The sequence below is a fragment of the Paramacrobiotus metropolitanus genome, unplaced genomic scaffold (assembly GCF_019649055.1).
Source record: "Paramacrobiotus metropolitanus isolate TYO unplaced genomic scaffold, Prichtersi_v1.0 Parri_scaffold0000002, whole genome shotgun sequence".
In the NCBI taxonomy this organism is placed as follows: domain Eukaryota; kingdom Metazoa; phylum Tardigrada; class Eutardigrada; order Parachela; family Macrobiotidae; genus Paramacrobiotus; species Paramacrobiotus metropolitanus.
The window spans coordinates 1,477,864-1,504,144 of NW_026570222.1; the positions used below are offsets into that span (position 1 = coordinate 1,477,864).

At 42.7% G+C, this 26,281-nt stretch overlaps 1 protein-coding gene across 12 annotated transcripts in view; it reads left to right on the forward strand.

Annotated features, from left to right (window-relative positions):
* Positions 1-25,106, forward strand: part of LOC129590964 (tyrosine-protein phosphatase Lar-like) — a 37,586-nt gene extending 12,480 nt beyond the window's left edge. For 5 of the 12 annotated variants that reach the window (XM_055486441.1, XM_055486456.1, XM_055486461.1 and 2 more), the window contains exons 6-30: positions 2,008-2,103; positions 13,993-14,283; positions 14,661-14,843; positions 14,931-15,041; positions 15,178-15,303; positions 15,533-16,128; positions 16,926-17,046; positions 17,254-17,916; positions 18,170-18,187; positions 18,345-18,586; positions 18,721-18,997; positions 19,057-19,149; positions 19,214-19,498; positions 19,757-19,866; positions 19,935-20,215; positions 20,447-20,664; positions 20,736-20,905; positions 20,986-21,198; positions 21,284-21,462; positions 21,631-21,991; positions 22,477-23,511; positions 23,574-23,708; positions 23,766-24,046; positions 24,280-24,415; positions 24,502-25,106. In XM_055486441.1, the coding sequence (XP_055342416.1) occupies positions 2,008-2,103; positions 13,993-14,283; positions 14,661-14,843; positions 14,931-15,041; positions 15,178-15,303; positions 15,533-16,128; positions 16,926-17,046; positions 17,254-17,916; positions 18,170-18,187; positions 18,345-18,586; positions 18,721-18,997; positions 19,057-19,149; positions 19,214-19,498; positions 19,757-19,866; positions 19,935-20,215; positions 20,447-20,664; positions 20,736-20,905; positions 20,986-21,198; positions 21,284-21,462; positions 21,631-21,991; positions 22,477-23,511; positions 23,574-23,708; positions 23,766-24,046; positions 24,280-24,415; positions 24,502-24,573 (6,293 nt within the window). In that variant the 3' untranslated portion in view covers positions 24,574-25,106. Of the gene's footprint in view, positions 1-2,007; positions 2,104-3,394; positions 3,486-5,490; positions 5,793-11,154; positions 11,990-13,370; positions 13,455-13,992; positions 14,284-14,660; positions 14,844-14,930; positions 15,042-15,177; positions 15,304-15,532; positions 16,129-16,925; positions 17,047-17,253; positions 17,917-18,169; positions 18,188-18,344; positions 18,587-18,720; positions 18,998-19,056; positions 19,150-19,213; positions 19,499-19,756; positions 19,867-19,934; positions 20,216-20,446; positions 20,665-20,735; positions 20,906-20,985; positions 21,199-21,283; positions 21,463-21,630; positions 21,992-22,476; positions 23,512-23,573; positions 23,709-23,765; positions 24,047-24,279; positions 24,416-24,501 lie in introns of those variants that run through there. The other 7 variants (XM_055486469.1, XM_055486488.1, XM_055486504.1 and 4 more) reach the window with 7 other exon arrangements.
* Positions 25,107-26,281: the final 1,175 nt, after the last annotated feature.

The following is a 26,281-nucleotide window of genomic DNA, read 5'->3' on the forward strand; positions in this document are numbered from 1 at the left end:
GTTTGAGCAGGGTTTCAGCATTCATAAAAATGGCTAAATGTCAGAAATGCATAAAAGGCCAAAACATTTAGTTAAGCATTCGAGTATGCAAAGTAGCGAAGTATTAACAGTTGGTGGGCTTCCAGTGTATGTGCATGTCACAGTCAGCTGATGACATTTGCGCGGGTCGTTTTTATTGAGTTACTTGGGATAAATCAGTTAACAAGTCTGCCGTCACTGATCGCTGTAATGGGATAATGATGAATTGCGGATTGTGGGTTGGTTAGGGAAGCTCCAAAGAAAAGGAGCAAGAGAAAGGCCTTCCATCCAAAACAAAAATGTTCTTTGTGATGTACTCAAACTGGCGTTGTATTGTGGTTCCTTGTTGCCAAATGAAGAGCGGACATCGATTCTTCCGTCTCCGCTGAATGACATGTGTTCCTAGTCGGCACTGGGGTAGACGCAGTGATGAATTTGTGTTATTCATCCTCGATATACATTTCTCCGATCCTGTGTGTTGCTCACGCACAACAAGTTGACCGGCTTCGCTCGGTATGCCTACTAACAGCAGCAAAACAGTCCTTAATTACAAATGTCCATTTTCGGGACTTTCACTATAGCGGTCGGTGGCTGCAGTAGATTGATTGACTACTAGATGTGCAAGCCGCTTTCCAATGGATGTCCCGTTTTCGTTTAAAGGAATCCTTGCGGGTCTTTTAGAGTTTACTTGGCAAATTTAAAACCAGGCCTTTTAGAGACAACATGTATAGCCACCATTCTGGAAAGAGTTGTGTTAAAATTGTCGCGATAATGGATTTGCACATTCTTGTTCTCAGTATTATGTACTGTACAATAGCTAGCGTACTACCGGTAGATTTGAAATGTTTTGTTTATATATTATAATGTATCGAATCCCAGTGCTAAGATTTTGTTTAAAGAATATTCCAACATATATATTACAGGCACTATGGTATAAAAGAAAACATAAAGGTTTAATTTTGGAAATGAAACTTTATAACTGCCGTTTTTCTGTCACATACAGCATCATGGAATATCGTATGTTGTGATATTTTCTCCGTATTTATACTCTGCAGCAACATGCTATCAAGTAGTGATTACATTTTTTATAAATTACGTCTTTCGGAGATACACCCATCAGGAAAAACTTTATGTTTTTTAAGTCGTCCATGGAGTTCGTGGGTTTGCCACTCAGTAGTAGTTCTTGTTGCAGCAAGTAGCAACTACACTCTGACAGAAATTTTTATATTTAAATCAAAAACATGCGATTGGCAAGGTTCGTATTCTGCCGTAAATATAAATCAATGATCGTCATATTAATTTTGATTGTAGCAGGTGCTCAATGGATTCATAAAACTTATTTTAACCTTTTGCCCATCCAATAGGCAATAGGTAATAAGTACCTCACAATTCAGTAAATAGCAAAATGGTGTACCAAGTGTACGCTTTTGTTTACAATATTCTGAAGGAAAACGTTTAGTGATTAAAAGGGGTGTCCGAAACCGGCCTTTAATGTTTTTTATTGATGCTAGCAATCCAAAATCTTGTTTTAAAAACGTCTTACGTCTGCCGTTTTTTTCGCATCGCCCTGCAGCTTGTTAATCAGCGGCATGGTGTGTCATCTTGGATGTTTAAAACGAACATGAATATTTTTCATAACTTCAATAAATAGGAAACATTAAACAACGATGAACAAATTGCGGAAGAATTATGGCTGCTGCAGTGCCAGTTCCCCTAGTGCGTTGTAAATTCTGTAACCGTTTCGTAAACACATAAAAATTCATATATAGTTATGGCTAACTGCTAGAGCGCTTTGAAGTTTTGTCGCTTCCGGAAATCACGTTATCATTCGCTTTAGTGCAGTTTTCATTAACAATGCTACGTGCAAAGATAAATTTTAAGTCAAAGACTTATTCTGTAAAATTGTAGAAAAGTGTTTCTTGTGTTTCGGATCTATATACGTAAGCATAGTTACGGTACAAATTTAAGTAACGGCTGCTCCGGTGGCAGGGATGTTGTGCTTATCGGTACATGCCGCCTGGCGTTCTACCCCTATTTCCGGTTGTGGTCCAGGTTGCACTTTAACTGGAGGGATATACGGTAAAAGTACGCTTATTAGAGCTTAGATTCTGCGTTAACATGTTATCCGTACGTATACGTCACTAACAAAGTAAGCTGAAAGTTTATTACCGTCGCTTTTTTCACGTTTTGTTTTGTTTAACTTTTTCGGTGCTTCCTAATAATGAAATTTGTACTGCAGCCACATGCCGAAGTCAACATAGGTTGTTGCAACTCTGGCGGTATTTTCGCCCAGTGAAAATGTTGCAACCCTTAATGCGCTTTTCCCAACAACTAATTAATAAGTGTTTATTTTGTCGGATACGCTAATCTTTGTAATTTTATGCAGTTCAGAAATTCTCGAGCATTTGACACCACTGTAACATCGTAGCAGCCCAGTTTACACTTACATGTTGTATTTTACCACTATCTCCGATTCTCCACTCACTTTGCATGGTGCATATAAGTACAGAATTGTGGATATGGCAGTGTAATAAACTACTGTGTAATGTATACTTATAAGTATTGTATATGCAGCAGCCGAATGGCAACAGGCACAACAATGGAAACTAATCCAATTTTAGAAAGTATTATGATACTGTCGTTACAACGGCAAAATTTTCGCTAACGGTTAGAGCGGAAAAACTTAATGATGTGCCGACGTAGGTGACTGTTACATTCGATGCGTGTCCGGTTGCTTCATCTTACGAAAGTCCTTTTGCACACCTTCCAGCTTATACTTGATTTTTTTCCTGAAACTGCACAAGATATTGAGACTGCGAACTATGAAGTAACTCTACGTAGCCGTTCAATGTTAAATTACATAATAAGTACATATGGCTTTATGCTACATAGTTTCTGTGTGTGCAGGTGAATATTAATTAAGTTGAAGATCTGTTATAAAAATCTCAGTCAGTGCAGTTCACTGAGGTAACTAAATTTAAAAGGTTATAATTAAGCGTATTTCGCAGTTTTCTTATGTATATATAAAGCATGTATGCAAATATATAAATGTAAATATATATATGTAAAATATATGTAAATAAATGCACCTTGTATTATAGGTAAGTGCAGTCGAGCTTTTTTCTTCGGACCAGTATTGAAATCACAGCGATGAAGTCAGACAGTGAAAGGGTTTTCATAACAGGTAGTAGTGAATCGATCAGCTAGGACCGGCTCGATTTAATTAAGCAAAAAGTAAGCAGATAAATCTGCTGCAAATTCACGAACTGTACATGCAGACTTGCTGCCATCCCGTTTGCTTCAGTTTATACGAAGATCCTCCCGGTATTGTGAGGTCTACAGGCTCTTGTGATGGAACATCGTACAAAATGTTCCTCAGGGAACTTTTCCCATGGATGCTGGTGATCCGGTTCAGCTGTATTTCAAGTGGTTTACCGAGACCAGATTAACAAGCTTTAAAATTGGGAGTAAGTTTGGCTAAGTCATGGAAGAATCAGTGCAGTAACCCGTGCTCCAGTTGGAAATGTGGATGTGTGCTGCAGCTATATTGTATAATGCCTTAACACTCAATGGGCACTGGGTGACGGGTAAATCGTTTAATTAGGAAGTGGGAGAAGGGAAGCGTGCGCGTGGCCACACATTAAGAATTCGAAGCAAATGATCAGGTTGTACACAGCCTCCTTCGCTTTTTGCTCTCCCCTTTATAAAATGTGGGGAAAGGAAAATTAAGATTCGATCAAACTAGGTTAGCGCATCCATCATGTGTAAAGTACGTTTAACAGCTAGAAATTTGCTCAAGTGATGGAATAATGTTAAGCCGGATTATATTCAAAGCTTTTGTATGGTCGGCTGTATGCGCTTATGCAGAGTGACTGGTGTAGTCCAGGAATTGGGACTTTAGTTTGCCTCGTCTGTTCCCGTGTCTGCGGACAAATAGGAGACAGCAAGTTCAAAAAGAGTGAAAAGTGTACAGAGCGTCAATATTGCTTTCTGGTACATTTGATCTGGTGTTTCGTTGGGGGAGTACGTCATATCGATCTGTCTTGTTACAAATGCAGCAGGACAGGGTTAAGACTGTTTCCTTGGTTTTTGATCCTAAGTTGCTGTAGGTTACAAGTGAATGCGTTTTTCTATTCTCCGGCTCACTTAGCGCACTCCCGCATGCATTTTTCCTATTAGGACAGTATGTTGCTTTTCCCAGCGATATATTGGTTGGAAGAAAAATGTCGCCATAGTGAAGTGGCACAATAAGTAGCGTTACGCGGTGGGATTCTCTTGGTTGTTTACCATTCGCTCCCAATTGGCAACACTTGATTTACGGGATATGATCGGCAGGCATTGTTGTTGCTCGCCTACGTTTTTATTCGACCGTGCGTTGGAATTGTGTAGAAATGCGTACGTTTTGTATCTGCACCGTATGCCTGGTTCAGCGCTGCTCCCAGTGCGCTGCCCGGTGTGGGCTTGTTTAAGCCGCAGCAGTCCAAACCAAATATTGGATGTTATATGTTGTGATTTATTCTGACACGCTTATACCGCATTGTCAACATTAGGGTTCCTGTTTTTTCAAGATTGTGTTCAAGATTGATTCTGGCTAATCGAAGCTGGTCAGGCTGAATTCATCGTAATTTACTGATTGGTTACTTACTTTCCCAAGATTAGACTGACGTGGGAACACGAACGGTCTTCGCTGTTCAATTTTAATGCACCGCGTATTATGTTGCGGGAAATCGGCATGTTATCTCTGTGAATATTTCCGCTTACATACACGCAATGTATAAAGGAGTTGGCGCGGAGTATTGAGGGGCAATTTGGAGTGGGTTTGGAGATCAGAAAACTATTTAAGCCCAATAGTTGTATCTTCCGTCTGGCTCTTCCTGCTAGCATTGAGAATTAATCGGGCGCATGTGTTCTGTTTGGATGTTGCCGACGCTGGTATCAGCCGATTGACCAGAAAGATGCCTCAACATCGAGGCATGTATAATTTGTCCAGTTGGCAACTTGTATTCCAAACGCCGTTCAAGTAGTTGGTACAAGTCTAAACGTCCTTGTCGCCGACAGCACGATAACGAGGATAGAACAACCGTCCAATATCACTGACACGCCATAATCCCGATAGTGTGGATATAGCCCACATCCCATCCAGAACGATCTTTAACGGATTCTTTGTCAGTCGATAGTCTCCCGAATGGCCAATGCCATTGCCGGCACGTTGTGGCTGTACGGATCGTAGCGTCCAGACATGATGCTCCTTTCCGTTTTTGATGACTTTGTGTGCATTTCACACCATCCCCGATACCACATCTCGCGTATTGCGTGATGGGCGCTCTTTTTCTGTTTGATCTGCACAGCTCGGGCTATGGATTACTTCCTGTATAATTAGGTGGAATTGGGTGACAAATTACGACATTAGAAGCTCGTTTTCTGTCACTTACTGGCGTTTACGCATAGCGATCAGTTATCCTGTGTTATATGGAGGAGGGGATCCGTTTTCCATATGGACTAACACGGGACTGACATGTTGAAATGAATCATTTTTCTCAACTATCGGTCCTATTGTTTTTTCGTTATAACCATCCGGAAACCAGTTTTAACTTAGTATTTATTGTACTCGTACTGTATTTGATGGGTAGATCTCAAATGTGTCATGCATTCCATATGACCTGGATTGCTGAGGAATTGTATTAATTGATCTTAGCTAAGTGATGTGCAAAGCTGCCTCTGGGGAAAAATGCTCACAGCTGAGGCAGTTCTCAACATGGTCCTTATCCTGTTCAGTAAGTTTATATTGTTGTTCATGTACACTGCTGAAATCATCCCGGGATTGTGTCTAGTTGGTGTGAAAAGGCGATGGGCCAAAACTCGTAATTAGGCAGGCCAACGTGTGGTGAAGATGGGCATCTCGCGCTCTTTTTACGGCTGCATGTTGTCCATTATTTATCGAACAAATACGCCACACGAGCGTTCTTTGTTCGCTTGAATAAATCCTTTATATGCTCCGACAAGTTTTATTGGATTTATTTTGATGGACTAATTTTCTAGGACGTTGTGTGAATATGCTTGTCAGCGGCCTTGCGTAGAGGCATATGTGACATACAGTACATGCTGATTTAGTTTTTCCTAAATAATCATTTTGTTAGAGTCGCGTCGTAAGGACAAGTGTACGAAGACACATAATTACAGAGCGATATAAAAAAGTCCGCTGCCGGAAGTGGGAAGCCGGCATCAGAACTAATTGGGTGTAAATTGTGTAACGTATTGTCGTTCGGATACAAAAAGTGGTGAGTTAATGCGGTTTTTGAATGGATGTCTCGATGAGGTGTGCGGTATATTTTGTTTAGCTTAACAAGGCTGGTATGCTTTGTGTACAGCCAGTGCGAAATAATTAGGAATCAAATCAATGCGTCCCGGAGCGCATTGTATACTGCATGCTGCACAGTGGAAGATCACTGCTGTTCTCGATTCTGTTCCACATCCGGTCAGAGCCGAATGTGGTCAGGGCCTTCTAATTAAGTCACTTTGCACTGTTCAAGTAGGTTAGGTGGATTAACGTCCCACCAAATTGGGCTAACTTTCACTGTGATGCTGGACGCAATTCAACAGTTGACCGATACTATTTACAAAATTGAACTGTTTTCGGGATTTGCTGCGCCTGTACAAATTAAATGCAGCACTATGCTGGTGATGGCCCCAGTACTAGCGGCACTCAAGTGTTGTACTAACTATTGGAGTAAATTATATATAAATTCGGAAAGAAGAAATTTCTATCGAATGCTAAATATTCATTCCTTTAAATTTATTATTAGCGTGTGTTTTCTCTGTAACGCGTGTGAAATCATGGACGATGGTACGCACATTAGAGCCTCTACTGTCTCTACAAATGCCGGTAGTCCATATCTGCAGAGATTATGCTGCTGAAAAGATAACGGATATAACATTTTGTCCGAAAACGGTTAGCATAAAATTTCTTTTCAGATTTGATTCCTACTGCTGTATTATACCCTGTTTACTTGCTCTACAGTTTTCTTTTATTCAGTGAAAATATCTGATGGTGAATTGATTTGCCAGCAATCCGACGCCACAACTGGTTTAACTGTGTTTTTTCTGTAATTGCTGAACATAAAATACAACTTGCCTATTTTCCTTATTATTGTGGACGTGTACATAAGCCGTGTCCTTTTATTTTTTGAGAAGTCAGTTAGAAGCTTTCTGGTGTAATGCACAATAAAATTAGGTCGAGTTGGGAACGTTGGACTGCAACTGACTGGGGAATGAGTCTCAGTTATGTAGGAAGTTACTTTGAACAAGGTAGAGAGCTCTTCAGGTTGATGAATACGCGTAAAGAAGTCTGTTGCCAGCCGTATTCAACAGCATCCTCTTGGTAAGCCCGAAGATTTAAAGTTCGTTCTGCGCACTGGAATGGACATGACATAAAATTAGAGCAATCCATATGTTTGCGCCAGTGCTTTGTGCCTTTGCGGGGTAAGTGTCCTCCGAGGAGGTTTGCATTTTGTACACCGGAGGTGTCGATGGTTTATCTGGGTATGTGTGAACAGGCGTTGAACTACCTGTACAGGTTGCATGCATGAAGTCTGGACTGACCGTTAGGATGAGTTGAGGACCTGCTTAACTTTGGCGGTTTAGCCGATGGAATGCGTGATGTAAGCAGGATTGAAAGCAGCTTATACGCTTGTATGTAAATATTTGCAACAGACGGGTATCGCGGTTTCCTTACAGTTAATTAAATTAGGCGTTTAGCACAGCCCATTCGATCAGTGATGTGTGGCTGTATGTACGATACTACAAAATTTTTGCAAGTATAAATATTTGTGCTGTATTTGTGCGATCACTATAACTGAGTATAACATACTGTACATGGTTATCGGTAATTAAACAAGAATAAAGTATTATATATTTGGTTAAAGTACTACGTTCTGAAATAAGCTATACGGAATCTCGATCGACCTGTTTTCTGGTTTTTCGAGGTGTCCATAGAACATAGAGATGTTTTCCTGTTTGTTATCAACGTTTTGATGAAAAGAATGACTGCAAAGCACCGCAATAGGGATACTTGTCTCGTATTTCGTAGAGGTCGTATCGGTTCAAAATATGCCTTTGTGCAGCAACCGACGGAATGTTGTGAAATGTTGCTCTAATGAAGTCTTTATAGAAGCCGTAGTATTTGTGTGCAAAACTGCACAAAAGGGCTTTGTTGTGGCTAACACTGAGTGTGAGTGTTGAATGATAGATTTGGGAAGTGAAACGAATCACCCAACCGGAAAGGGTATTCCAAGTTCCGTTTGGTCCAGTTGATCAATGCATTCAGCACATGGAAGTGGACATTCAGTAACATGCGGCAGCATAGAATTATTTCCCAAATCGGAAATGGTCGATAGCGGTCATATTAAGTTCAGAATATCTTGTGGGAATTTTTCGGATATGCGTTACTTCATCGAGATTTCAGGTTAATGCATTTGGGCAGATATGTACGAGTACCTGGTATTTGTGTCTGGACCCTGGCGTATTATTAATTACCAGAATTCGGGTATGCACTCTATTTGTAAATACGTACACATGTATTCTTTGCAGACCGGAAAGGTATGCAAGGAAAAAGTCTGCAGCCACTATGCAGGATGAAGAAGTGTCATCAGGAAAGTTCGGTTGTGCGATTTGTTGTTTGTCTCTTTATTGCTCGATCGCTTTTCATTTCTTCTGCGGTTTATTAACCGTTTATGGGAAACATGTTTTATTTTGGAAAGCTGGGGAGCTGTATGTGAGAGTAATACGGGTCAGCGGTTGGACGCTACCAGCATTTCTGGAGATCTGCGAAAAATCAGAAAAATTCTCCATTGCTGGTCTTTGAAAATAATTTATTTGAATAAGTACCTGAAAGCTTCGTAACCATTCTTGGCACTATTGTTAAAATGATGTTCGAGGATCTCGCCACTGCAGTGCCATACAAGTGCGCTGTAGAACTTTGACTAGTATATTATCGTTCAATGTTAACTTTTGCATCTTTTAAGATTTGTTATACCAGCGACTATGGTTCCTTTCTTTTCGAGTAATGTATGAAGATTTTACGAGGCTAGATCTACTTTTTTCAGTTTTTGAACCAGTTGTACAAAATCAAGCAGAATGTTCTCGTCAAAGGTCAGTACATTTTGTTAGGTGTACTAGAAGGCTATTTTCAGACTTATCTGGCGAACCGGTGTATGCTTGCCGGTGTATACTTGCCTCCTCTGTTAGTACAACCGACTATTATTACGTAGGGTCGGTAGGGAAATCGTAGTAAGGTTATTATTGTTATATACGTAAGAGTGATCATATCCTTTTCGTAAGTATATTAGTAGGACCAAGCTCTAGGAGCACGGAATGAATGAATTAAGTACTTCGGTACTCCTAGAGCGCGGTCGTAGTAAGCGCGGTCCTGATAATAGCCTCGAATATGGATGAGCATACATGAAACTGGAAATAATTGCAGTTCACGTTTGGCGAACGGATAGAAGGTTCAGTGTTTACGAGGTACAACGTACGAGTCAAAAATGTCTGTAAAACATATGCGATTGAAACACGGTTCTTAGTTCTTACCTTGGCGAATTATTTGCAGTTGCTAATTGCTCCTGGTATCTACAAAATATACAGTACAAGGCTAAGCGGTTATCGCGCTCCAGGTACTCGATCTTCCTTTCGTGTTATCCAAGTTGGTTATAAGATTTCTTGTACGCTGAGAACTGTTTGGTGCTTTCCGCCGCATGTTTTTTGGCGTACAAGGGGAAGCTTTTGCAAAGCAGAGGAAAACATGGGCCACTTAAGAGATCTAGAAACACAGAAATTGCTAGCCGCAACGGAAATTGGATTCATTTAATCGACGATTGCGGGTTTCTCGTACCACGTATAAGTAAACACGAGATATTGAGAAGAAAGGAAATTGAATTTTGCCAACAAAGCAACCATATTACTGCTACTACTACTACTACTACTACTACTACTACTGTTAAATGTTGAATGAGTCACAATATTACATTTATTAAAACACATCATTTTAGAAACGCTTGTAATCAGTAATTACGTGTATGGGTACAAAAACCATTATCACTTCTTTTTTAAGGCCATAATTAGGGTCTAGGTTAATCGCGACCAAGTTTGGAAATATGAATTCGTGTAAATCGAAATATTTCTATGATACTGGCACGTGATTACTATTTTTAAGGGCAATTGCAAAAGTGAAGGAAAAATATTTTTAGGATTTTTCACGCAGTTTCGACGATGTTGTAGTGGCCACATTAATTTCTCTCATATCTATGCTTACATAATACAGTTCCATATGTTTTCCAAACAAAACACCAAGACGATTAACAAGCTACAAACCGTGAGTTTCAGCTTACCATTAGTCGGTATTGGAGTACAGAAATACAGTATTATTATATTGCAACTTTATTCCCGCATCGTCAAAAAAATGGTTGGGAAGGTTTTACGCGTGTACTACAGTGTAGGACTTTCGAATAAGTATGTCAATTGTTGTCTTGATTTAACTGTTAGAATTTCGGTGTGGATTTTTCATGAAATTATAAGTGAGTATGCACAAATGAAAATGCACACTGACCTTGCAGGTAGTAACTATGATTCTGGACCTTACTGCTGTGTTGAAAGTATTAGCACCGTACACTGTATGATCTCATTGATCTGTATCTACACTCTGCACAATAGTGTAGTTTTTTCTATGGCAGTAGCAAGGTATATAGTAGCGATAAACCTATATATCGTTATCCCATCTCATCTTGGTATAGTAATACTGTATTTGTACCATCCTGAATTGTGGAAAAGCTGTACGCATATACGGAAACTGTTTTTGGACACTGGGCATTGTCTGTTATGTGTCAGTGAGTGTGCTTGCGTAAATTATTAAAGATTTACGTAGACATTTAATCACATTTTGATACAGATGCAGCTGTTCCCATATTGATTAAGAAATTATTATAACGATTTGACCAAGTTCCGACACACTGGGTTGGGCAACATGTGATATATTATAGTATTTTATCGTTTGACCTGATCTAGTCCAGTCAATTATATGGAGATATGATGACATAGAGTACTACGCCATCCAACTGAGTGAGATGGCAACCATGATTTATAAAAGGAAGATGTTATAAAGAAGTGCAGCAGTGAATCAGATTGGCTAGTCGGGAGAGCAGCCCGGGATTTGGTAGCAATTGGCCCGCACTGTACTTTCTGTACTACAGCTGGATCTGTGCAGTGCTTAATCGGAAACAGCAATGAGAACGATTATTTTGAAAAGCCCCCTTTCATAATTTCGGTCCTTTTATTTACTTGTGGGTTGTTGCCAGTTGTACGCCGGCGATCGTGAGGGGCGATAGAGAGGGAGAGTATCCCCACGCTAGTGCGTGATTCCACCGATTAGTCTGTACTAACTGCCACACTGCAGTCGGCATCCCCGGCTTCTCCGGATTCCATTCTCCCGTTTAGCGCAAGTTGGCTGCTTTGTGTGACTTTGTACTCTTTTGCACCTACACTTGTTTCCCGAACAGCTCATAGTACACAGGCTCATACATCCCGGTCGGTGACTGAGCTCTAAGGGAGCATATATCGTCGCGCCGGTAGAGCAGCGATGATTCGCGTAATATTTGGTAACTGGATGTATGAAGAAGTTGCATGCCAGGACATGGTGCAGCGGGATGAAGATTAAGCCGGCTGGATATCCTAGATGTGGTTTCTAAAATGGGAATTTTTGCTATTGTGCACCATGTTTTGCCGAAACCGCATGCGACATCCATTTTCATTAGGCTTTCATGAGTTATTAGTTGCGGATTGATGTGCTGTGGCAGCTTATGAGCAAAACACTAAGCAGTCGCAGCGGGTTCTGATGTGGTCGATCCGATATGACACCATTGTGCTTTGTGTGACTGGAATATGTTAACATCAGAAATATTTTTGAATATTATTCTTCTCACACGTAAGTAAAAATGCCTCAGATCGTGTTTGTGTTAATTTTAATTGTAGGTGTAAATAATGTAATGCAGAATACCGGAGTATGAAAGTGCTCCTTTTAAAGCAAATCTGTACTTTAATTACGGAATTGCAGTTTCGATGTTTTTTTGTGCATCTTAAGCAGTTGGCATGGTGCAAGCAGTGCCGGATAGCTGTTTTGCAAACTTCCTTACTTGAATTTGGGGAGTGTGTATTACAAGTAGCGTAACAAAGAGGAATCAAAGTGGATTATAGCGTGCAGCTGGTTCAACTGGCTTTGGCGACAGCGACGTTTTTTGCCCATGATTAGGATAATTTGTACCATACACAATGTAATCCAAACATTGCTGCAACATACAGAATTGACATTTGTATTACGGGACTCTAAAATCTGTATTACGAACTCAAGATTTTGTTGTGCTCATGCACTGCGATCTGGTAAATAATGGTGTTGCATCTCGCAATGTTATGGGTCACCGGAAGTAGCATGCCGCTTACTTGATGAAACTTTATATTGAATCTGTTAGCTCTTTCGGGAGAGACTGCCAACTGTATTTACTACTTTTTTGTCGAAGATCGACTGCCAGTCGCTTTACTGATAGTGCACTCATTGTATTTAGCAGCGGCGGCTGAACACTTGCATCCAGTTAGCCGGTTATTCTCCAAACGGTTGTGAGCTTTGTCGGATAATACTGCGATAATTAAATTAATTTAATGTCTCTGAAGACTGCGGCCGTGTCATTTTCCAAGAGCTACTCATAGTGATCGATGTGCTCATGAAATGCGTTTGTATTGTACACTGATACGATGACCGATGCACAGACGACCACATTATCCAAAGTAGGTTTCCATGTCGCTGATTTGTAACTGTTCCCCGGTATTCGCTCTGGGATATATGTGTTGTGGAGGATATGTAAGCACGTTGTGAAGTATGATTGTCGTGATACTCTTTTAACGGATAAAATTGATGAACCTTGATTATATCTGAAACGTACTTGAAGCTTAATATTAAATATCGGTGAAGGAGCGATTCTTGAACGATAATATCAGAAGATATAGTGCGTTCAAGGAGATGAATACAAAATTTGACTATGAATGCCGTGTATTCAAAGTGGGTTCGTAAAATCACCCTGAAAAAGTGCGTGCGACTTTTGTGTACCAAAGAATAGTAATTTCTCGAAGCTTACAGTGTCGCAGAAATTATCGTTTGAATTTTACTAAAACTGTAACTTCTGTGTAGTGGTCTGAACGGTGGTTTCATCAGTATTTGGGACAGTATACCACAGCAAACCCCAATCAACGCAATTATACAAAGAGAAATCAGGCGTTCATCTTCAGCTTCCGTAGGCACATATTGCATTTTACAGGCAGTTCGAACATAAATCAAAGTGGGACTGGTGGTACGGGGCCTGGGTTTTACAACGCGTACCAGTATGTCAAATATCTTTCCCGTAAGTGCACTTATCACATTCCATTACATCCGCTTAGTAGGCGAATTAAGAGCAGTGGTCAGTGCCAGGCCTAGCCAGGACGGTTGGCATCCAAATGGATGTGGTGCCACCTAATTGTGTCCGATTAGATTAGGGTTTTAGAGCGACCACACTGCGCGTCGGCTTCGCTTAACATATATCCGGTAGGAAAATTTACCAAAAATTAACTCGATACATTTACGAAAGCGACTAGCGAAGCCGCTGCGATGCCGGCGTTGAGGAGAAAGACTTTTTAGCTTGCGAAATTAATGCAGAAGTTGGCACAATGACGAATCGATAAACTGGACTTAAAGTGTGTAGATCTGGGATATCTCATCAATATTTTATTACATTTATGTTGTAAAATTGTGCGTGATCGATATAGTTGTGCCTGTGTTATGATCCGAGAAAAATGAGACACAGTGGCTTAAAAAGCAGAGTATTGTGAAAGCCTAATGCATTGGTTTGGTCTTTGACCAGTAAATTGGAACTGATATGAAATGCTGTGTGTGTTGTATAGATGCTCCACAAATTCTCAATCCTCCCGTTGATACCACGGCCATCCATGGCAGAGCTGTCAGTTTCATTTGTCGTGCATCGGGTAATCCAAAGCCGCGTATTATCTGGCAGAAAAATGGTAAACGAGCCGCTTCTTCACGGATCCTTATCAAAGATGTGCCGGGCGGAAGTGCCAGCGTTTTACGGATTGATCCTGTTAGACAAAACCGCGATGACGCAGTGTATACGTGCCTAGCTGAGAACGGCATCGGCACACCGGTTACCGCCAGTGCTAAGCTAACCGTGTTGAAAGGTGTGTACAAGGAGGAAAACTTTATCTGGAATGCGAAAATTGCGTCTGATTAATATGATAAATTAAATATCGGTGATTTGTGATAATAACAATCAAATAAAACCCGCCATGCAGTAGTTGCGATGCAGTTCAGCGTTTGCCAGTAGAAACGCTTGTTACCTTAATTGTGATGCATGCATTTCGCTTTTCGATATTCACGAAGGTAAAAGGTATGCATCTGGATTTTGAATCATAATCGGTACTCTTAGCCGCATAGCACTCCGCGAAGAGAGAAAGGGAGAAAATCTCTTCCGTTGGCTGGCTTTGGATACTTTACTCGAGAATGGATGATTAATTTCGCATGGCCTGATTTTTCTCTTTTACTGTGCTATGTGCAGATGATGAGGCGCCGGCGGGCTTTCCAAAAATCATCCATCATCCACAGCTTAAGTCAGTGGAGAAAGGTGGCAATGCTGTGATGTTCTGTCAAGTCGATGGGAATCCGCCACCGGAAGTAATATGGTTAAAAGACAACATTCCTCTCGAGCTGGATAGTAGCCGCTACACCCTGCTAGATCAAGGTTCGTCTCCCTTGATTTGTATTGATTCTGCTGCCTGTATGTTTGGTCAATAAGCTCCTGAGTCTATTTTTTCTGTGTTGTTTCTAGGTTCTTTGCAAATCCGCCAAACAGTGGAGCAGGATGAGGGCGATTATGAATGTCTGGCCAAGAATGTCCACGGTACACTCCAGTCTAACAGCGCCAAGTTGTACGTTAAGGGTAAGAGTACTCTACACATTTGTTGTAATATATTGGATTTACTGTTTGAGTCCTGTGTGAATGTATATTTTTTTACTGAGTTGTACCGGAAATTGCCAAGGAAATGCAGTATGTGTATGGTTTCTCTCCCTTCTAGTGCGCCGTGTCCCTCCATACTTTTCCATTCCATTTAGTCAACAGTACAGCGTCCCGTTGGGAAGTGATCTCAATGTGACTTGTGTGGCGGCTGGTGCGCCGGTCCCTTTCGTCAAGTGGCGTGAAGGTATGCCAATCAATACTGTAATTGCTTTTTGTACTTGGTGCAATTGACATGCCGAAATTTCTACGCATGCTTCGCAATGTGTACACAATGTACTGTAATTTACTGTATTTCAGTTCTTGTGATTGACGGAAAATTTTGTTCGACTTTTCGAAATGCGTAATCGTTTAGGGTTTTTTCTGGCTACTGATGTGGATTTCAAGAGTTTTTACCATATTTTTTGATTTGATAGGCTTAAGGGATGTCGCTCCGGGAGCAGGCGAGCCACAAGCTATCGGCAAAGTTGTCTTGCAGCTGAAGAACATCCGAAAAAGCGGCAACTTCACCTGCGTTGCCAGTGCCGAGTCGAACATGCAGGATCCAGGCGCCATCGAAGCCAGCACGTGGATTAACGTGGACGGCGTGGCTGACCGGCCCCGAGCGGATGCCAGCAGTGCCGGTCTGCCGTTGCCGCCGCGCAATCTGAAAATCTCCGACGTCACCGGCAGCTCGGTTAATTTGTCCTGGTATCCGGGTGGGGATAATGAGCAGATTAAGTACTACGTGGTACAGTATAAGCCGCGGGATTCAGCGCAAGGCTACTCGGAAATCAGCGGCATCACCACGACCAGCCACACCGTCACCAATCTGAAGCCCTACACACTGTACGAATTCCAAGTGGTGTGTGTCAATGACAAGGGCCGCGGACCGCCCAGTGATGTGGCTGAAATGACGACCCTGGAAGCTGAGCCAGGAAGTGCTCCGCGCAATGTGCGTGCCAGAGCGCCCAGCTCCACCAGTTTGTTTGTTGAGTGGGATCCGCCTATGTCACCCAATGGACAGATTGTGGTACGTGGCAGAAGCATGATTTCTAAGCTCAGTATTTTGCAGGGTATTTTTGAAAACTGTAATAAGAGAGCAGTTTTAACCATTTGAAATCTTTCTTTGGTATAAATTTGTCAGTGCCCTTGGTCATCTAGTAAAAAGGAGCTGAACATAATACTTCTACACAGTACGGACAATAATTACTGCAAGTTGTTGTGAATATGGTTGTCTGCAGCACCCGATACCGGTTAACCAAACATGCTTTGCTTGAGTGGCTGTGCTAAACGTATCGGCTTGTGGGATTTTTTAAATCCCTCAAGTGCCCGACAGGTTACGCACGCCAGCACGCGTGAAAATTTTCAAATACAGAAATTTATAAAGGTCACAATTTATTGCCTTGACTTTTTATCGCTCTAGTTACGCTTGACGGTTGCAAAGACATGGTATATCCGATATCGTATTGAAACGCCCAGTGGGGTCCTGTAAATTGTCTTCTCATCAGGTTTATTTCGTAATGTAGCCTAAATTTTAGACCACTGTTGTTTTTCATGCGATACGGCTAAAATGTTCGTGACTAATGAATGCCGTCGATTTCAGCCAAAGAAAACCGGCAAAAAGCAGGGAGAAATTTTCTAGGGAAATTGTGTGCGATTGTTGATGATTAGGAGTAACCGTTTTGTGAATGTTAGGAAACAATTTCTCCTAGATATCCGTGACCAATATTAACCCACTTTCGGCCGCTAGTTTGTTGACTGCACGCAAGCTTTACGCATGGTGTGGTGAAAAAGTCTTTATTGATTTTATTGTGTGCTTCGTTCCAGGGATATAAAGTGGCATATACGACTGATGCCCGTTTATCAGTTACCAGCTGGAGATTTGAGATGGTCGGGAATGAACTATCCACAACTTTATCCAATTTGCAGCCGCGTGCGATGTACACTGGTACGTAACGGATAGGCTAATAAACCTCGATTGGGAGAAGGAAATCGTGGCCCAGCTGCTCTGGGTTTCCCTCTGTCGTACATTTTATCAAAGTTAACGTGATTAAATTCGTTTAACATTTTATTTTTTGAAAGATGGCTTACCCTAGGTTTTATTTGATAGCAGTACATTGCTTGCTAATGCTTGCCTTGTTTTTCCTATTGATAGTGCGTATTCAAGCGTACACATCGGGCGGTCCGGGACCTTTTTCCCGACCGATTCAAATTAAAACTCAGCATGGGATTCCCGGTCAGGTAACGGACGTGACCTTCCCGTCGGTTTCCACGGATTCCGTGCGTGTGAAATGGACTGCACCCGCCTCGACCGGCCACCCTATTACGTCGTACAAGATTTACTACAATTCCAGCGATGGCGCACACGGCCACGAGACCGTTGAAGCATCCACCACCGACACTACTATAAGGATGTTACGCCCGAGTACGGAGTATTTTTTCTACATTACGGCATCCAGTTCCGCTGGGGAGAGCCCGGCATCCGATGCCCTCAAAGTGATGACCAAGCAGAGCCGACCCGTCGCTCCACCTCAGGCGCTGGCTGGTAAATATTTGGACAGTCGCCGCATCGAGATCACATGGCTGCCGCCCGAGCAGGACACTCCGCGGGGCCGGATTATTTCCTATAAAATCTTCTACCAGCCCAGTGATCAGGAGCAGGGTGAACCGATGGTGGTTACTGCCGAAGGGGAATCACGCCGGTATATTCTACGGGATCTTTCGACGTGGACTGAGTATAAAATCTGGATGGTGGCCAGTACAGCCGTGGGTGATGGGCCGCCCACGGAACCCATTATTGTTCGCACTGATGAGTCCGGTAAGAACGCCTTTCCTTCCCGTATATATAGGATAAAATACCCGTGTTTTATGAGAGTGCCCTGTGTGTGACACTTTATGGTTGTTTAATTTGCATGTTGTGTTTGCTGACTTTGTCAATTTAATGCTGCGAACTTATTGGCGAAAGGCATTTCCGGTAGTATAACATTTCTGTTTCCACCATTTACGTATATGACCCCGTTTAGTAATACTCTTTTCTTCGTGCTTTTTGCAATCTTGCGTAACTTTGCCAGGCGTGCCATCCAAAACCCGTAAGTAATGTGTGTGCTCCTTTATGTGTTATGTTATTTAAGCAAAAGCAAGTGGCGTCGTGCCTTTCCTTATAATTATCTTCTAATGTCTTTAAATTTGCTTGTTTTTTCTTGCTGTGTTGGTTAGCGTAGCCTTAAACTTTTGATTTCTGGGCAGTTCCGGAGCGGCCACGGAAAGTGGGCGTAACTGTGAAGAACGCCACCAGCATCGATGTGGAATGGCTGCCGCCGAGCCAGAAAGGTCAAAACGGGATTATTCGCGGCTATCTCATCTTTATTCAGCCGGTTGATGAGCGCGATGAACTGATTGATGACACGTATAAGTACAACATAATGGATGGAACGGCAACGCATTACACTGTGACCAACCTTAAACCGGATACGAATTACAACGTCCAGGTAGGTTTTCGCATTATAGTTAATCCAAGATTGTGCGCTTGAGGCCTTGAGTTATATGTGCAGTTACCACTAGCAATCTTAGTACTGCAGGACTACCATTTCGACTTTGTTATTGATTTTCATCATTTTTACAGGTCGGCGCATATACGCGTTCAGGAGATGGAGAGCTGACTAAGCCGAAAAAAGTCAAAACACCTCCCGGATTGCCTCTCTCTCCCAAATTAGACGAGCCCAAATTATCGGAAGACCAGGGAAAAGTTCAAGTGAAACTGCACTGGAAGAAACCGGAACAAACGTACGGCGCGCTGAAGGGCTATTATGTGATGTACGGGAAGAAAGGCAGCCCAAAGGAGCAGTTCACGGTCAAGGAGATGCTCCCGGGGGATGAATTCATCAGTATCGAAGGATTAGGTAATTACTGTTTACTGCGATTTTGATTGGATGGTGGGATTAAATGGGTTAATGTGCAGGTCGCGGTGTGCCTTATGAATTTCGAGTGGCTGCCTTCAACAATCTGGGCGTGGGCGTGGAAGCAATTAAGGAAGTGCAGATGCCTGAAGGCGGTGAGTGGCGAAAATATTTAAATAAGAGGGACGATCAACCGCAAGAGCCGCAATGTTATTGCAGTCCCCACTGGACCGCCGCAGAATATTTCCTATCGTTTCGATTCCCCTTCGGCGGTGCACATCACTTGGGATCCGCCAGTACCGGATATGCAGAACGGCCTGATCACCGGCTATACGGTGTACTTTGACGCCAATGGGACCATCGCTAAAACCAATGTTACGCAACCGTTTTTTGACTTTGATAAACTGGAACTGCGGAAGGAATACATATTTCGCATTTCCGCATGGACAAAGAAGGGCGAAGGGAAAATCAGCCAGAATATCGTCATATCGACACCCGCGGAAGGTTCGTGTCGACAGTCAAGTGCTTTGCTTATGAAGAGAAAAATCGAATTGCCAAATGCAAAATACATGATTGAATAAAAGTTTTTTTATTATATTTGCTACTCCTTAGACCGAAATGCTCAGTGAATAACTTGCGTAGATTTAATATTTAGACGAATATTGGTAAAACAGTTGTGGAACCATTTGGATCGATTAACAGCATTGAATATTGATCGAGCCAACTAGCTATTAAACTGCTTTGTCATTTAATTTAATACAGTACCGCCGCCTCCTGAAAATGTACGTGCCGCCGCTATTAACGACACTCACGCAGAAGTCCGATGGAATGCTATTCCGGACACCCCCGCTATTAAAATTTACGGTTATAAAGTATGATACATTTGTGTGCGTTATTTTATTGTCGGAATTTTTATGCGAATTGATCCGGTTTGGTGCAGGTCTCATTCAGCTGCGTTAAGGAAGTTCGGCATCTCTGCACGCACGCGGGATCGGTTGATGTAGATCATGCTACGTCGGTCATCCTGCCAAATATGGAGACCGGCAGAAATTATACCGTCATTGTGGCGGGCAAGACCACTCGTAGTGTTGGGCAATCGTCCAAAAAAGTAGTTTTCCGAATGGCACCGGAAGAAGTTCCTAAAGACGTACATGTGGTCAACGTACTGAAAGATTCCATCACAATTCGATGGAAACCTCCGTTAGTCGTCATTCCTTCCAGGTGAACTTTTTTTAGTATACTCGTCTTTGTTAATTTTTTTTATTGTTGTGGTGTTATTATTTATATGTGAACTGGCGCTGTTGATAGTTCTTGACCAAGTGTTGCATGTGAAATACTTACCCTCGATGCTCGTGACCTTTAGCTCATAAAGTTTTTGAACCGAAACGTTTTGCCCTATATGTGTAACCCTTGCTTTTTCTTTTTCGTAATTATTATTATGATTATTTGTAGATACATGATATCTTGGCGTGGCCGGAAAGTATTTTTGGACCAAGACGGCAGTACTCAGATTCGTCAGATGCCCAAAGGCTCCAATGAGACTGCTAACACGGAAATAACACTGAACAATCTGCGACCGCACACCACCTATTACATTGATTTAACTGCCATTCCCCTGGATGGCAGAGAGCCGCCTGCCGTGCGACTGGAAGTGAAAACAGCAATCGATGGTAATTACTATCCTGAGACGATAGTTTAATCATTGGGAAGAACTTAAGCCTGTCATTTATTCTGCCCACAGTGCCACCCATGCTGTTCCCGCCTAATTTTACCACTGTTACGAAGAAGGAAATGATTCGAATCCAGCTGAAGCGGGCAACGGAAGAATTCGGCCCGATTAAGCATTATTTGGTAGTGGTTGTTCCCAGTCAGTTGGCGATCAAGCATCCGGATAATTACACTCTTGCTGAGGTATTCGTTTGATTACAGTAAATACTTGTAGTGGACACTGAATACATTTGTTCGGACACTTTATGTTTGTTCCTTGACAGTTAACGCGGCATGAATTGGCGAGTGGACAACAAACACATCGTACTGTAAAGCCATCCTTCCCATATATTGCTGCAAAGTTTAGTCGGGAAAATTTGCCGCACACGTTCGATGTTGGCGATGGGAACGTATATGAAACATATCTGAACCGGCAGATTGTCCCGGGCCAGCATTACAGGGTCTTTGTGCGGGCTTACGTGGACAGTCAGAACATCGTAAGTCCGCTGTGACATGTCATTGAGGATTTACGGAAATGAAATCCATGAATTTGCTTTTCTACTATAATGCATGCCCTTGTAGTCTGAGCCACTGTACACCAGCAGCCCTTTTTCGGAGGACATCAGTACGGATAAACGGGCAAAGCCGGAAATACCGGAAGCCACCCAGAAAGCTGCTCAGTTTCCATGGTGGATAATATTGGTTGCTGGATTTATCTTGGCTGTTATTATTGGTCTTATTATTTTATTCTTCGTGAAAAGGTACAACACACGTAGTTTGCTAATGCAAAATTTTAGGTTGGCGAGATTACCGATTAAACATTGATAGTCTTTCCAAAACAATTTTGTAACAACAAGATAAAAAAAATATCTTGATATCTATCCAAACGTACGAAAAGAGCTGTAAAATGAATATTGTCGTGGTTTAAGGAACAAGAAAACCAGAAAACCAATTCCGGAGCCGCACGTGAAGCCGCCCCAGCCCAGTCCCACATATGCCCAGAAGCCGACCACCAATGGCAATGGAGCCATCGGTAACGGACACGGCGGTCATGCACTGCAAGTCAACACCAGCCCAGAAACAAAGGCTCTTCTCGGATCAACTTACCCAGAAGAGCCGGAACCGTCCCCCAACTCGACACTGCGGTTACGTGAAGTCGGGCGGGACAAGCGGGACTCCTATCCCAGTCCGCAACCCGGACGACATCCGGCCATTCCGATCGAAGATTTGGCCAATTACATCAATAACCTCAAGGCCAATGATAATCTGAAATTTTCGCAAGAATACGAGGTATTGCTTACAGTAATCGTCGAATGTTTTTTTATGTAGCAACAATATTTGCAGTTATTATGCTGATATAAAGTACTATACAGTAGTGATAACTTTTATTCGACACCAGTCAGCTTACAGATCAGATGGGCTAGCACAGGTTTACACTACTTAAAATGATCAGAATTTAAACATTGAAAAAACATCCAAAATCGTTAGTCCCATTAGTGATCTTGGGGCGTGCAGTCAGTGTACCCAAAACCGCAGCTGCATTTCCTCTGACTACTGCAAGGCTTAAGCGCTGCCTTAAAAAGGCCGTAGATCGTGGTTCTCCGGTAATTTCGCGGATCTTACGGCCGGCGAAACGGATGAGAAAAAAAAACTATACAGTAGTTGTAGTATTGTAACACGAATCGATAAATACTGTTCACTGAACCGCGCACCATGGAAGGTGCTAGCAAAAAGCTCAAGGTTTTATCAGAATTTGATTTGACAATTTCTTGTAGAGTGTGGAAACGAATCAGCAGTTCACCTGGGAAAACTCCAATCTGGAATACAATAAACCGAAAAATCGTTACGCCAACGTCGTGGCGTATGACCATTCGCGGGTCATTTTGAAGACGCTGGACGGTATTCCGGGCAGCGATTACATCAACGCCAATTTCTGTGATGGTTACCGGCATAAAAACATGTACATCGCCACTCAGGGTCCGCTTCCTGAAACCTTCGGGGATTTTTGGCGCATGGTCTGGGAGCAGAACTGCTTCACCATCATCATGATGACGAAACTGGAAGAACGTGCTCGCATTAAATGTGATCAGTACTGGCCGTCCCGTGGTCACGAACAGTACGGCGTGATGCTGGTGACCTTGGTGGATGTACAGGAAATGGCATTCTACTGCGTCCGCACGTTCCACCTGCAGCCCATGGGTCACATGGACCGGCGGGAAGTGCGGCAGTATCAGTTCACCGGGTGGCCGGACCACGGTGTCCCAGAGAGTCCAACGCAGTTTCTCATGTTTTTACGGCGCGTAAAAACCGGCAATCCACCGGAAGCCGGGCCGTTGGTGGTGCACTGTAGCGCCGGGGTGGGACGGACCGGGGCTTTTATTGTGATTGAAGCACAGCTGGATAGGCTGCAGAGCGAGCGGAGTGTTGATGTGTATGGCCACGTGACCTGCCTGCGGGAACAGAGGAACTATATGGTCCAGACAGAGGATCAGTATATTTTCATCTATGACGCCGTGTTGGAGGCCGTCGAGGCCGGCTTCACGGAAGTCAGGGCGGGGAATCTCCATCAGCGACTGCAGAAACTGATGCAGCCCGTGGGGGGACCGGAAAGCATTACGGCCATGGAATTGGAGTTTAGGAAGCTGGCACCGGTGAAAGCGGAAATGTCCAAGTTCGTTAGCGCCAATATGCCGGTGAATAAGCATAAGAACCGGCTGATTAATATCCTGCCCTATGAGAGTTCACGCGTCTGCTTGGAGCCCATCAGGAGTATTGATGGGTCGGATTACATCAACGCCAGCTATATTGATGTGAGTTGGAGTGGTGCTTTTATTCAGCAGAACTGGATTTTGAATGTGACTTTTTTTAACAGAGTTATCGGCAGCGCAGTGCATACATTGCCACTCAAGCGCCACTCAAGTCCACCGTCGATGATTTTTGGAGGATGATCTGGGAGCACAACTCCACGATTATTGTGATGCTAACCAAACTACGCGAACTAGGCCGAGTACGTTGTCAATAAGTGACTGGAAGTTACATGCTTATAATAATATTTTCCGTACAGGAGAAATGTGAGCAGTATTGGCCGGTTGAGCGATCTCAACGGTACCAGTATTTTGTGGTGTATCCCGTGGCGGAGTACAGCATGCCGCAGTACATTCTGCGCGAATTTAAAGTAACAGACGCCCGAGATGGACAGTCGCGCACCGTCAGACAGTTCCAGTTTACCGACTGGCCGGAAGAGGGTGTGCCGAAGATTGGTGAGGTCTTTATCGATTTCTGCCATCAAGTGCACAAGACGAAGGAGCAATTCGGTCAGGAAGGACCCATTACCGTCCACTGCAGGTTGGTGAACAGAAGTAAAATTAAGTTCTTGACCTTTCGTTATGAGCTTTCAACATAGCGTTTGTTTATGTTGGAAAATTTTTTGAAAAATTAGATAAAATCCGGTTAAGGCGATGGTGGTAACTGTGATAACCGTGATGTGGCAAATATTAATAAGAATTCAGGGAACAGAAAAAATTAGTAAGTATGATTAGTTTGCTAACGAATTGTACTAACGATTGATATCTTTGCAGCACCGGTGTTGGTCGAACCGGGGCTTTTATTGCCTTAAGTGTTGTATTGGAGCGACTGCGTTATGAAGGCGTTATTGATATTTTTCAAGCGGTCAAACTTCTTCGAACGCAGCGACCGTCGATGGTGCAGACACTGGTAAGTTATATTTGATATCAACGCATGATTTTTGTTTGTGATTCGTTAGTACCTCTTCACTGTGAGCATCGATTGTACCGTTGCAGGATCAGTATCAGTTTCTGTATTTTGCGGCCTTGGAATATCTCAATTCTTTTGATGAATACAATAATTCCTAAGCCATATGTTGAGCACTGCCAGATTTGTTTGTGCTTCAAATTACCGATGATTCCTTTCATGCCTTAAATGTTTCCAAAGAGAAACGAATGCTTCATGTTGTTTACTCTGCGCTGTCGGCCATTTTCCGAGGACCAGTTTGATCGCATTCCGCTGTGGCGTCATTGGACGCATCTTCGCTGGCGCAGTGCTGATCAGCGTTTAGTCATTTCCATGCCAAACACGTATCTCCTCTTGTGCAGTTAGAGAAGTTTTTTTATTTTTTGTTTGTAGTTTTTTGTGCAACCTAAAGTGGATTTGATGTAATTTTAGTTTTTAATTTTAAAGATTTGAATGTACAAACAGAATTTCTTGGTTTTTGTTGCTTTCGGTATTTGTGAATGGTTAAAATAATTTGGTTGCATTGCCTGTGGACCGGGGCTGTGTTCAACCCTTCGCATGTTTTTACCTTGGAATTGGTTCGATGTTGCTTTTAAAGGCATCGTTCCTCTCCTCTGCTCAAATGAAAGCGATACCAAATAAAAATAACGTAAAGAAATTACTCGTATTATTCTGTATGCAGTTTGCATAAAATCACTGTTACTGTTTATTTGATTACCAACGAGTAGCAAGCAAAACACCGGCTGTGTTTATGGTCGTGTCGCCACTATGTAGGAGTACTAATTACCTTCACAAAGTTCGACAGTTTTGGTTTTTTGCAGTGTTAACTGATCTTGAGTGAAACGTATCCATATTTAATTCGAAATTGTGCCAAATGCAGTTATTTCAAGAAAATCGTGATGTTAGGACATAAACACATTGTATCGTTACGGAAAGCTAACGTGACCTTTCGAGTGCAAATAGCCTTCGCGACCTCACAGTCAGATTCCCACTTTGGTATCTATTATAAGCAGCGAATCTACATGAAGGTTATACTCCGCATCAGCTGCCTGTAGGCAGCTACGAGAAGCAGAAAACGAGTCCTTTCAAAACTGGAGATCTTGCATGCTACATAGCCGCATTGCTACCGTTCGATGAGGAGTGGCCTGAATTTTGATGACCAGCAGTCGAAGGTTCTGTAGAAGCTGAATACTCTACGAGTAGATTTTCCCTTCTGTACAAAACTTCAGTCGCCACTCGCCAAGGGTAGTTTTCGCACGCATTAGTACCACAGTACGTGACGGAATTTTAGACCGATGCGTGGTTACAGATTTTACGAGGTGGGCCAGGTGGCACAACGCAAAGCTTCTTTAGTATGTACTATGTACGCACGCGCGCAACTGGGATCGGAGACAAAGCCTTGGGGTTTGATGAAGAACCAATAAACGAGAACAGCGCGGGCTGTTTCATTAATTTTGCAGTAAGCTTACGCAGATAAACGAGAACCAAGTCACATACAACATCGAGCAGCAATAAGAATATTCTCGTACTCCAGTACCTGTAGTACTGTACGAACAAGAAATCATGGAAACTAACGGTAAGAAACTGCTGCGAAGTCACCGCTCGAGTAGATCAACGCCAGACTTGCCGGTGCCCATTCCCACTGCACGAGTTACGCCACCTGCGCTGCCAGATTTGCCTTTATTCCATAAGCGACGAACGATGCTGCACCTTAAGGAGATGCACACGTATGGGTTCGTACGAAATTTCGACACGGACAGTGAAGTTGCAGAATCATATAGTTCCTGAAGCAGTTAACAACTTAACATCCTGTAATTAACCGTGTATGAC